Source organism: Epinephelus moara, chromosome 2 (assembly GCF_006386435.1).
Source record: "Epinephelus moara isolate mb chromosome 2, YSFRI_EMoa_1.0, whole genome shotgun sequence".
NCBI classification, from domain to species: Eukaryota; Metazoa; Chordata; class Actinopteri; order Perciformes; family Serranidae; genus Epinephelus; species Epinephelus moara.
The window spans coordinates 30,108,143-30,120,384 of NC_065507.1; the positions used below are offsets into that span (position 1 = coordinate 30,108,143).

A 12,242-nucleotide genomic window follows, 5' to 3' on the forward strand; every position below is an offset into this window, starting at 1 on the left:
ACACATGTAACTTGTTGAGAAGTTGACTTACGTTTCCTTCTACTTTAACCACTACTAGCCCTTCTTAAAGTTTTAGAGGAACATTAATCTGTTTTCATTTTTTGTTCCTCCATAGAGTGTGGTGATGAAGTCTAGATATCTGTAAATATCTACCATAAAAGCTTGTGAACCCATGCTCAGGAGTTTTTAGGGGATAGTGTACAGTATATGTGACCTTGACCTTAGTAGTAGCACCTTCAATGCTCATCAAATTAAAGCAGGATAAGGGCATGACTACATTTATTTGTAGACAAACCTGGGAGCTAATCATTCCAATAACACAAAGCATCAGCACCTGATCAGAGATAGACAGATAGGCAGATTATGAGACAATGGGCCCCTGGGCACAGACATGCAAAAGGCCCCACCACCTCTCCTACATGGGAGCAAGACACACAGACCTTGTGGGTTTTTTTCTTCCTTTTGTTGTTGTCGTTTTGCATGTCTTTGTAGTTGTTATGCATCTTTTGTCATTTTGCATCTCTCTGTGGTTGACTTGTCCATTTTGTAGTCATTTTGTGTCTCTTTTCAGTTCATTTGCATCTCTTTAACCCCTTTTTTTTTACCAATACCTGCACCTAATTTTGAACCATTCAGAGCATTTTTTTTAAGATTATTTTTCTGGGCTTTTGCCTTTAATGGATAGGACAGTGTGTGAAATGGGGAGACAGAGAGAGAGAGCGGGGACTGACACGCAGCAAAGGGTCGCAAGCCAGACTCGAACCCGCGACCGCTGCAGCGAGGTGATGCCTCTGTACATGGGGCGCCGGCACTATCCACTACGCTACCGACGCCCCAAACCATTCAGAGCATTTTGACCAAATATAAATTGGTTCAGGACCGCAAAAGTAGGTTCTCAGCTGGAACCAAAAAAGCAGGTTTTCCCTGATCTGAAATGCGAACTGTGGCCACATCAGTGGGCGTTTCATATTCTCCAGGTTGAGAGGATGGAGAGGTTAACCTTACTGCGTAAACAAACTGTTGCTTGCCCTCAGGTGCAGGGATGATCTTAAAGATGAGCCTACAAGAGGGAAACGTTACCCCTCTTCTAAAAAGGAAAGGGGGCTCCAGGCTTCTCTTCATTCTTGCAAGGAACAGAAACGGAGGTTTGATTTAATCGATTCCAGATTGTGCTATCAAAGCAGCTGCATGGTGGTTTTTGCTAAAAGTTTTCTGTTCAGACATCATGTCTATCATGTACATTGTGTTATGTTACTGTGTGGGACTTAATCCTATTTTGGAGATATTTTATTGATTGGAGACACTGTACCAACAATAATATGTGGATCATGTTTACTGTACATATTTATAAATTCTCTGGTAATATTCTCCCAGGCTTCAAATCAGAACATCTTGTCAACGCCTGTGTGACCTTCTGCCCTTCGTCAATGGTCAGTTAGACACAGCAACCACACTAGAGCTCACAGCGAGGTACATTAGCTACCTGAAGGAGACTCTGCCGCCAGGCATTCTGTCTAAAGTAGGTCTGCAGCCTTTTAGTTGTATGGAAATCTTATGCTGTGATTGGTTTCATGACTTAATTGTTTTTCACAGGTTAATGAAGCAGTTGAGGCCGATGTGAGTGGTTCATGGAAAAACAAAGAAAAGCCACAGGAGAAACGGTACAAACTGTCATAGATTTATTAAGATTGGGGAAGTTCATTTTTAGCTTTCAAGTTTTTAATGACAACAGTGCTGAGAGTGAAATATTTTTTTCCCCACAGAAGAACAGTCAGGCTAAAGAAGAATTCTTTGCAGAGAGCAAAGCCAGCTGCTAAGAAGTCCACTGAGGGTATGAATATTTATTTACTTTATTGCATTTCGTGTCTGTTGATGCAGTTGTATTGACTATGCCTTGCAAGCCTGGGATAACAGTTGTCAAATAAATGAATTGCATTGTTTGAGAATCTTTCCTGCAGCGTGGGTTTGTTAACACATAATTTCATTTCAGATCATGTTTCAAGAAGATACACTGAGCAAAAGATTTGTAAACAAGTAGATCGTCCATCTAGCACTATAACCAATCCTCTGACAATGGATCAAATGCTTCCTCCAGCTGACGGCCTTACCACAGCCCATGCCCTGCCGATACTGTTGGACAAATCTGCCGTTCCCCGAGGACAAATGCTGCCAGTGTGCCGGGATCAATTTCTCTCTGCCTCTTTTGAGCCAGCGGAAAATGACTGGATGAACCCGACCTCTGCATTTATGAACCCCACCCCATGTGCTTTCACATCAGCAATGATGAGCCACACTTTTTTACCACAGATAGGACTGCAGCCCTCTTCAAGCCCTATGTTTTGGGATGCCACTCCTGACCTGGTGGATCCTGTTGCTCTCCCATCAGTGAATTTTGGCCAAGCCTACAGCCCACCTGAACAGACTACGATAACAAACTTCATCGTACCCTCAGTAGAACAAGGCCAGTTCAGTTCATCTCTGGCTGGCCCAACTGACAGTGTTTCAGCGGGAGATTTTACAAACCAACCATTCATCCCATTTTCTGTGTTTCAAAGTGCAACTTCAAGTTCTGATAACTTGATACCTGAGGCTGGATATCTGCCAGTGTCGGACACTCTGTGTGATTCAGGGCTCCTTCAGGAAAATAATCTTTGTAGTAGTAGCTCTTTGACAGACAGTCCACACGGTGTGGACAATCCATCATGGCTGGATTTGCTGTTGGATACCAATGGTAACCTGTGTTTCCCTGATGCTCATCTTGTGAACATTGTTCTTTCACCTTACACAGGGTCCAACTAACTATATGGTTAGAGACATCGCAGATGATAGCAGTTTTGATTGGCCAAATATTAGAGAAATGGATGCAGATAATGGTCTTTTTTTGTTTTATTTATACATGTCTATATACTGTGGGTCATCACAATGGCCAAAAAATTAGTTATTTCACAATGACAAACTTCATGAGGTCTGTGTGTAACATAGTACACACACCCCAATAAATGCATTTTTGAGTAAAAGTGCAGGCAGTTTTCCATGTTTTTTGTTTAATACCTAAAGATGGCATTTCAGATAATTTAAATTGCATCTTTTTTCAACACAACATTGTAAGAATTGTATATCACTTCAATTTCTGAGGTTAATAAAGCAGACCAGTCATATTTTCTTGTATTTTCCATGTGACTTTTAGAAAATAGCCAATCTATGTAAGTGGATTATTTGTGTTACATAACTGGGAAGCCATTGGAGGACTGTTTTGTCTTGCAGTTAAAAAAATAAATAAATAAATAAATGGAATAATTTAGAAAAACATTTGATTTTATGAATTCTACCTCAAATACTTTGTATTCTGAATTCCTGAAATTTTAGTCAAGAGTATTTAACACTGGGTTCTATTTCACACTTGGCCCCAAGCAATTACACCAACCCTGGGTGGACAAGAAATGTAAGAAATAGACTTTCCTTTTTTTATTCCTTTTATGAGAAATATTTCCAGACTAAATCGTCAGTATGATGCTGTAAAAAATACTCAATACATTAACATGTTGTAAAACATGCAGCCACTAGATGGAGGTATTAAGCTGACAGATTCAACATAGCTTCTACAAGATTAATAGTGGATAGATAGCCAGAAATCCCCAGATCTTAAAGTATAAAAATGCAGAATTTCTTGCTTCTTTATATATTTTATTTTATTTTTTCAGAAAATTCTCAGTATTTCTGGTGTGAAAGAAATCTCAGTGCACAACTGGAGTATTTAAGTCATCTGACAGTTACATTTGCCTGCTGAGGTCTTAGGTCTTAAAGCTTGAGTTTAAAAAGATTACAAACCAGATCACTGCACAAACCAGCTGAGTTGCAAGCAAAGTTAGCATTACACTTCAAATTTCACATTTTGTTAAAGGTTTTGTCCACCAAATAAAATCTAGATTTTTATAAGAAACACACTATAAACACTGACATCTAAAAATACTTGGATACAACTAAGCTGAAATGCAGAAAAAAGCACTGCACATTGTGGCAGAACACCAGGCTAATAAGTCTGACAGTTTTAGACTCCGCAGACGTGCAGGTGGGGGACATTAACATTTTAGAACCCCTCATTCATGAGAGATGGCAAAAACTGTCTTACTGACAAAAATACATAACACACCGTATAGTTTTACAGCTTCACTTTCACAACACATTAGATATTTGTACACCATCTGATATTTTGCAGGCACAGTAAGCAGCCGTGATTACTTCTCATTTTAAACACAGTAGGGAAAAAAACAGTATAACAGACACTTTTTTTCTGACACAGTGATATCTGAAGAACTGAACATACTGACACAGATAATATTTTGGATCATTCATTCAAAGTACAGAAATTGCACTTTCCCTACCAAGAGAACTCTTAACACACAAATGTTTCACAAAGATTAGGAAAGGGTCCAGTGTCTAGTCAACAATTTAATGCTGTCTTAGTACAAAGAAGAGTTAAACTGGGATCTTGCACATGAAATGATAATACCTGAATGTTACACTGTGTATTGTATATCATACTTTATAACTGTGTTTTAATTTTGGTTAGATAATTTGCAGTTTCTTCTCATTTAGGTCCATCTACCTTGTTTTACATAAAGATTAAAGTGCTTAAGATCTGTATCAAACTACAGGATATGCATAGAACAGTCGTTAACTTGTAAATATAGAAGATGTTCTATAAATAATGAATATTAAATATAGATTTATTTGATAGAAGAATACAAATTATGCTTTAAGGCATTCCGTGGGAATGTAGGCAGGGCAGTAACAGCTATTTGTTTGATTTCTCCACTTGCTTCCCATTCTCTGGTGTTTCATGAAGCTTGTAGTCCTCCAAAATGGCCTGCGCGGTGTGCTTTCCAGTTCTTTTCACCACAGCTTTGATCCCCAGGTTGTCAACATTGAAGGCAGTGAGACCAACATTAATGGCAGAATTGACAGCGTGGTCAGTGGCTTGTCCTGCTGCTGCTCCGTACCTTCATCAGAAGTCACATTGAAGAGAGAGTTCAGAGCGAGAGGCGAGAAACAAGGATTTGGGGAGAATTAATTAATATGCAGTGCAAGGATTGCAAAGATGCCATGCTGTATGTGAATTTTAATGGGAGGGTTTCATGCATGCAAGTGCACAATCTTGAATTAAGAAATTTCTGTCTGCAAGAATCTGAATTTTAATCATTTTCCCACTGTGGTTCAGTAAAGGAAGGGTGGGCAATATAGATATAATTGTCAATCATGGTGTATATTTTTTTTTCCAGAATATCAATGTATCAGATTGAATTTGAAAGCAGATGATGATACAAGGATGAGAGTGTTTGTTTTTGGCTAATGCAGTTATTTAAATACCTGTCAAATCAAGTACTTCACTTAAAAAGGAGAAATTGGGTGAGGCATAACGTATCATCCAACCTTATAGAAATCAACTATCAACTTTATTGTGTAGATACTTGGCTCATCATTGGACCATGAAGAACAAATTCATAAAATATGGGGAATATTTTTAAATCAGACAGGACAGACAAGTTGCTAATTGTGAAATTTCCATTAGAAACATTTGGAGAGTTCAGTGAAAAGCAGCACCATCACGTGAATTGCCACACAGGGAAGGGCAGTGAACTGGCACAGCATAGACGACTTTAGAGCGCTTTGTACAAGAGTCAAATTATTCCAAGAAAGAGGTTTTTTATCATGCTTGTGATTAGTGGAGAGAAGAGTTAGACAGCTGTGAATAATTATGAAAAATTACACTTATTCTCAACGGGTGGGTCAAAGATGTTTTGTAGACCCCTAAATCTGCAAAGCAAATTAAACAGGAAAATAAGTGAGTGCATGTTTGTTTTTGCATGTATAATGCAAGTGGTCATTTGCAACATACATGTTTAGAAAGCAGTCAGTGTTGAGCAACAAATTGCTTTGCTTTTAATTAAAGCAAGTGAGTGGTCAAACAAGTAATTTTAAATGGAAAGGAAAGACTTACTTATGTTTTACAGTGGTGACTGTCTCTGACGCTACACTTGTAGTAATGTTCTTGGCTGCTACTTCCAAACCAGTCCACATGGTTGCAAATCCTGAGCAAATGCACAAAATACAAAGCATGTTAGGCACATTTTAGTTCTCATTTTATTAACACCTTCCTCTTAAAGAAAATTAAGTGTAGATGCACTCTACCTTGCACTCCACTGGCAGCCACCACCATGGCTCCATCTATGTTGGAACGCCCATCCTTGTCTTTCTTCATAGATTCTGGGATCAGCTTGCCTCCGTGTTTCTTCACGTGTGGTGCCAACTCTCGACCCACACAGCCAGCGACCGCACATACCCCGTCCACTGCGGTAACACAGTATTAGTCAATTAGAGGTCCACTGCCAAATAACCACACAAGGTCAGTAAAACATGCTGATGGCGATGGCTTAGTCACCTAGAAACTGGCTGACTTTGACAGCTCCCCCTGTCGCTTGCTTGGCTACATGGAGGCCTTTGGTGACTGTGGGGCTGACGTGGGTGGGTTTGTCCTCTGGGGTGATGTGTTCTCTGAGTTTTGATGCACCTTTGTGAATGGCTTTGCCTGTGAACTCAGCTCCTTTGACGAGGCCCCAGCTTAGCCATGATGCACCTGAGAGGACAACAGGATCTTTAGTCTTTCCTAACGAATTGCTAACAACTACAGCACAAAGCTATTTTTGAGGGAAGTTGTAATCTGACCTCACCTGTCAGGATCCCATTTGCCACCTTTTCACTCCACTCAGGCAAAGCCTTCTCCTCCTCGGTTTCTGCTGGTGCAGTCTCCTCAGGTGTAGTAATGGACACCTTCTGACTGAGATTAATGGTGCCTGCAGCTTCATCTGGAGCCTGACCATATAGACACATTGGTTAACTACTGTAACATATGGATGAGCAATGTGGGCTGAAAATAAGAACTACATGTCAGTCAGATCTTTAGACAACTTGTCTGCTACTTTGTGCAAGCTGTACACATCTCCATTCAGATGCCGTCTCCGAATAACCCCCCAATTCACACAATAGCTCCTCTTATTATTCTGTGCTTCTGGTTACAATGCGCTATTTGTCTGCAGCACAGAGATTGCCATTTTAAAATGTCTCTCTGCAGTCAGAAAACAGTCTCCCTTTATGCTGAAAACCTCAAATTTTCTACATGACCCAAAAATGAAAACACAAAAGTGCCTACTTGCTGTTTGGGAATCACGTCCATCAGAAAAGATAAGTAGCCTGATTGCATACATCAAAAATGACCTTGTTTGGCATTGATCTGAGCCAGCGTCTCTACCTCGATCACGGCTGAACTGGCACTTGTCTTTCAGCTGAAACTCTGAGGTTGTTCTAACGGCTGCAGATAAGAGCATTATAACTGATTAATTCTCCTCACCTGCCTGTCTCAAATCCCTACAATGCTGAGGTAGGGGTAACTCAGAGAAGTGTGCCAGCTCAGAAGTAAGCAGGAGCAAGAGTTTCATGCCAGGCTAAAACAATGAAAAAGTTTAAAGCTTGTTAGCCCTCAAAGCATTGTATAAGCAGTAACTACAATCTTTTTCATGGGAGGAACAGATTTAATATCTGCAGTGTGTGCTACGTTTGCAGAATTTGTTCGTGATGACTGGAAGGGAGTGTTTAGAGACTGCCAAACAGCAATGAAATCAAAAGCTAACTAACAGTTGCACCATTTAGTGCACTTTTTTATTTCAGTCTGCACTTTCAACTGCATTTCAACACAGAATTTATCAACAAAGAAATATTTTTAAGTGTGAGGACAAATCTATTTAGGCAATGACCCTGACCCAAATAGATGGTCTGTATGGGAAACACTGATTTATTCAGTTAACATTAGCAGCTGAAGCTCAGGCATTATTAGACTGATGAGTGGGATCTCAGCTTTCAAAGAGTATGCAAAATGAAGATGCAGCCACTGTCACATGCCTGCAACTACCAATAGCAGCAGAGCGCCAACTTCAGTCTCATTTGCCTAAAATAGCTCTCTGTACTCTCACTGGCACAAGAGGATTTGCCAAAAGGCATTGTGTAACAATTCTTTGGTGAATTCAAAAACTTCTGATGTGAACATATTTTGATGTGAAAACAAGTACAAATACATTTCAGACAACAATTTCTCTGAGCTTTTGGTCAGTGAGAAAAACAACATAAAAATACATGGCATTGAGCTGCAGATGACCTTTTTCATATATTTTTTAAACATACTGGCCCCATTTGCATTTGTCACCCAAAGAGAGCCGAAACATGTGTTGTGCTATCGCAGGTCTGACTGCACAGCAACACTGACCTGCACCCTGAGATCTGTCATCTGAGACAGCAGGTCCTGGAACATCACTCTGTCTTCAGCAGGCAGCTCAGAGGACAACACCACCCCCACATAATAGCCTGGAGCTGGCGCCATCATGTCCGGAAACATAAACACACCAGTGTTACACAACAACACTGGAGAGTCCATGGCCATGAGAGGGTACAGCCAGTCACATACCTGTTAGGAAGCAAAATAACAGAAAGAAAAGAAAATTTGATGATAAATAACTTTATGTATGATGTCATGACTAAGTCTATCAGCCTCAAATTTCCAATTTATTTCTGAGCAATGTGCCCAAATACACAGAAAGAACAAGAAAAACTGAATTTACATGGAAGTCAAAGGTACGAGGGGAAGAGAGCTTGGCAAAGACATCTTGCCAAAGTATAGGGTTCCAAATATAACCTCAAAATGACAAGCCTAACATGTCTAATGGTGACTCTGATTAGTGCGGCACAGTGAACGGTCTGAGAGAAGACAAACCAGAGGACACTGTCTCCCTCTGATGGCTGCATGTCTAACAAGATTATAGGGCATAACAGTGTAAGCAGGGCTTAGATAATTACTTGCACTCATGTGAATCCCTGATGTCACCCCCTGGCAATAGTACCTGGGAAATTCCCCAATGAAGAGTCAAATTTCAGTCTTATGATCCTCTACTGTTAGTGTGCTGGCTGTTTTATCAGCAGGGTAAATACTGCCCCCCCTAAAACAATACAAATTGCTCAAAACAGAGCTCAATAAATTAGATAAGGTTTTGATTTAAGTCTTTTATGAAAGCCTAAGCTGATATGTTTGCAAAGCTTCATGTTTTCTAAATGTTAAAGAAGTTTTTGTCCAGTAGGTCATGAGTGAGATACCATCTACATCCAAATTTGGGCCAGTAATGATCCTGATGTGGGATTTCCCAGGAGGATGACATATTTATAAACCCATTGGGCTTAGGGCACTAAGTAAACAACGCTCACATGATCACGTTCATAGGGTGAGGGATAGAGATGATTAACAAGCCTATCTCCTCCTGCTGACTCACACAGTCAAAAGAGGTCTTGATGAGCCGAGCAAACATCTTACAAAATCAGGTTAAAGAGCACAAGAAAGACTGGTGACACTGCAGTGGTGACTCACTTGCACTTATTGCATCAGATGGGCATGACGGAGGCTTATCTAGTCCTTTCAAGCTTTATACCAGGAAGTGTTTTAGTGTTCTGAAACAACTGGCGAAATATTTATTTTGTGGGGCGTCGGTGGCTTAGTGGTAGAGCAGGCGCCCCATGTACAAGGCTGTTGCCGCAGCAGCCCAGGTTCGACTCCAGCCTGTGACCCTTTGCTGCATGTCACTCCCTCTCTCTCTCCCCCCTTCACGCTTGTCTGTGCTGTCAAATGAAGGCTAAAAATGCCCAAAAAATATCTTTAAAAAAAAAAAAACTTACCTGCAGAAATGCTGGTGGTCTGTTGGGCATACTGTCAGAATGGTCACTGGTAAACTTCACCAGCCGCAGGTAGCCTGGGTACGACGGAGCGCTCACCTGCCCCTCAGGTGTGACAAAGAATATCTGTACACCATGAGGAATATACACCAGCTCCTCTCCGTCTTCACCCATACTCTGGGGAGATGGTGTTGAGTTAGATGTACGACTGTAGAACTCATCCCCAACCAATGACATTTCCCCTGATTCTGTCCCATATGAGATAGACAGATGGCCGTCAGCTGCCTGGGGAGAGTAAGCTGGAGGCTGTATGGCTGGAGGCACAAGCTGTCTGGTTGGTGAGAGAGGTAGACCTCCACTACTGCATGCAGGCATGCCTCCTACCGCTCCTGCTGCCTGGCCATTGGCAGAAAGTAGGTTTGGATTAGCTGGCCTCTCTGGCTTGTTTTTGGTGGCAAGTTTTGGGTAGAGACCTCCTTTAGATGTGTCTGTAGCATCGGAGCCATACACACTGCTAGTGTTCAATGTAGGTGCAGATCCAACGTCAGAGCTGGTCTCCAGTATGGCCAGGCGAGTGGTGATGTTGTTCAGCGTCTCCTGCATCTTGTGCTGCATCTGTCTGGCTGATTCCCAGGAGCTGCCACCACACTCATCTCCGTGTGAAGGCACACTGATGGCCCTGAGAAGGTGCTGCCGCCCTCGCTTGTAGAGCTCAACGGCCTGTGCCTTGTCTCCAGCTTCATCTGCTGTGAGTGCTTTATTGATGCACTCAAAGGCCCTCTCGTAGCCATCTTTGATCACTTGAAGTCTGGCATTGTCGAATGCATCTTGTTTAGCTTTCTCCATTCCCTCTGAAACAAGACTTACAATTAGCTTTATTTAAATTTTGCTGTATCCATCCACACATGGACTGACACTTCACATCTACAGCACTAACAATGAGGCAAGCACATGAACAGGGTGAGAGGACAGACTGTCACACATGAGGCTAAAGGTTATTTGTATACTTTACTGCTTAATTGACTTTGACTCACACTTTTACACAACTAGTTGCAGATGGCAAATTGCATTAAACATAATTTCCAGGCAATCTGTTAGTTACGCGCAATTAACATATAATCAATCGCGTGCAACATGATTTTACAGATTATTTCACTAAAATTAGCAAACTGGACCTGTCATTTTCTACCTGCTGTATTGTTTCCTCGCCAGATTAGGTTATTAAAGTAAGAAGTGTCATCGTAATTACATCTCCAGCTTTGTTTCTTATTCTATTTCGCGTCGTTTTCTCCCGAATTGCTATCAATGTGGCGCGTGTTTTTCTAACAGCTGTCACGGGGAACAGGAAGAGAGCTGTCGGTGCGTTCATGCACATTGAGATACTGGAAGAAAAGAAAAACACGAGCAGACACTAAGGTCACCTTATCCACAATCAAAAGTCATTTTGTATTACTCAGAAAGACGTAATTAAACTGGCCATTGTCTCGTGACTGTTATTGGTATCGAGTTTCACTCCAGTCATATGCTTTGGTTTATCTGGTGTAAATGAGGTCGCTACAGTGAGTTAGCCTAAAACAGGCTAATGTTAATGAGAAAGTTACCAACACAAGCTAACAGCTAGCGTCTCCTTTTGCACGAACTCATCCATTACACCACGTCATTGTACCAACAGCAACATTAATATGATTGGTCCGTTAACATAATATGAAAAGCTAATTAGCGTTAGCTCCTTCATAAGCTAACGGTATCCACACTTACCACAGCGAGCGAAAAACTCCGAAGAGCAGCCTAATTAGCCCGTTAGCTAACTTGTAGCTTGTCAAAAGGGATCCTACTAGCTGTCCAGCAGAGTTAACTATGGCAACCGTCTTCCTGTTAAAGTTGTGGTTTGCTGTTCGTCGCTGATTGACCCACTCACGACTCCCCAATGTTGCGTAGTGATGTTAAATACTACTGTCCACCATATCGACCTTTAAAGTCGAAGTGTCGTGACAGGATATATTGACGCTTCGCTTCAACACAACAAAATAACATGCAATGTGTTACATGTGCGTTACACTTTTAGTTTTATTTTTGAAAGTATCAACCGGAAGTGATGATATGGCACCACCGCTGCATCGATGTGAATTGACAAAAATGACAAGGCTAAACTATGGTACATTATTCCAGAACTTATTTTTGAAAAAAAGTATGTGGTATTGAATTCATACTGCATTGCAATTTTTATATTGATAAGATCCATGTAAACCTGTCTAACTACCATAATGAAGCATTATTATCCCAGTTGATGGTTTATAAACATTTTTTTAATCCGCAGTTTAAATGTAGCTTTATGTTAGATGGTTAGTCATGTCAGGAGACTTTGCCAGGGGCCCACTCCTCCTGCCAAGCTTTTATGGAACTCTAGATTTGAAAATATTAAATGGAAATCAGTCTGGAATTTTAACAAGAACTATTGTGTCACCAACAAAACAAGA

The 12,242-nt window shown here is 41.0% G+C and overlaps 1 protein-coding gene across 3 annotated transcripts; it reads right to left on the minus strand.

The window, feature by feature from the left end:
- Positions 1-3,663: 3,663 nt before the first annotated feature.
- On the minus strand, positions 3,664-11,792 carry spartb (spartin b). Of its 3 annotated transcripts, XM_050068018.1 has the most exons (9): positions 11,524-11,792; positions 9,769-10,616; positions 8,315-8,512; positions 6,729-6,870; positions 6,440-6,634; positions 6,190-6,348; positions 5,999-6,089; positions 5,768-5,814; positions 3,664-5,000 (listed from the first exon to the last, which is right to left on the minus strand). In XM_050068018.1, the coding sequence occupies exons 2-9, from the start codon at positions 10,609-10,611 to the stop codon at positions 4,894-4,896; spliced, it is 1,782 nt and encodes a 593-aa protein (XP_049923975.1). In that variant the 5' UTR covers positions 10,612-10,616; positions 11,524-11,792; the 3' UTR covers positions 3,664-4,893. The 3 variants fall into 3 exon arrangements, with proteins under 3 accessions (XP_049923975.1, XP_049923965.1, XP_049923981.1); XM_050068008.1 differs by lacking the exon at positions 5,768-5,814 and having other exon boundaries at positions 11,524-11,791; XM_050068024.1 differs by having other exon boundaries at positions 4,864-5,814.
- Between the last annotated feature and the right edge of the window lie 450 nt (positions 11,793-12,242).

Coding starts and splice junctions, on each gene's coding strand:
- spartb (XM_050068008.1), bottom strand. CDS start 10,611: ATGGAGAAAGCTAAACAAGATGCATTCGACAATGCCAGACTTCAAGTG. Junction 8,513..9,768: donor GACCACCAGCATTTCTGCAG/GTAAGTTTTTTT, acceptor GCTTCCTAACAG/GTATGTGACTGGCTGTACCC. Junction 6,871..8,314: donor TGACAGATCTCAGGGTGCAG/GTCAGTGTTGCT, acceptor CTATATGGTCAG/GCTCCAGATGAAGCTGCAGG.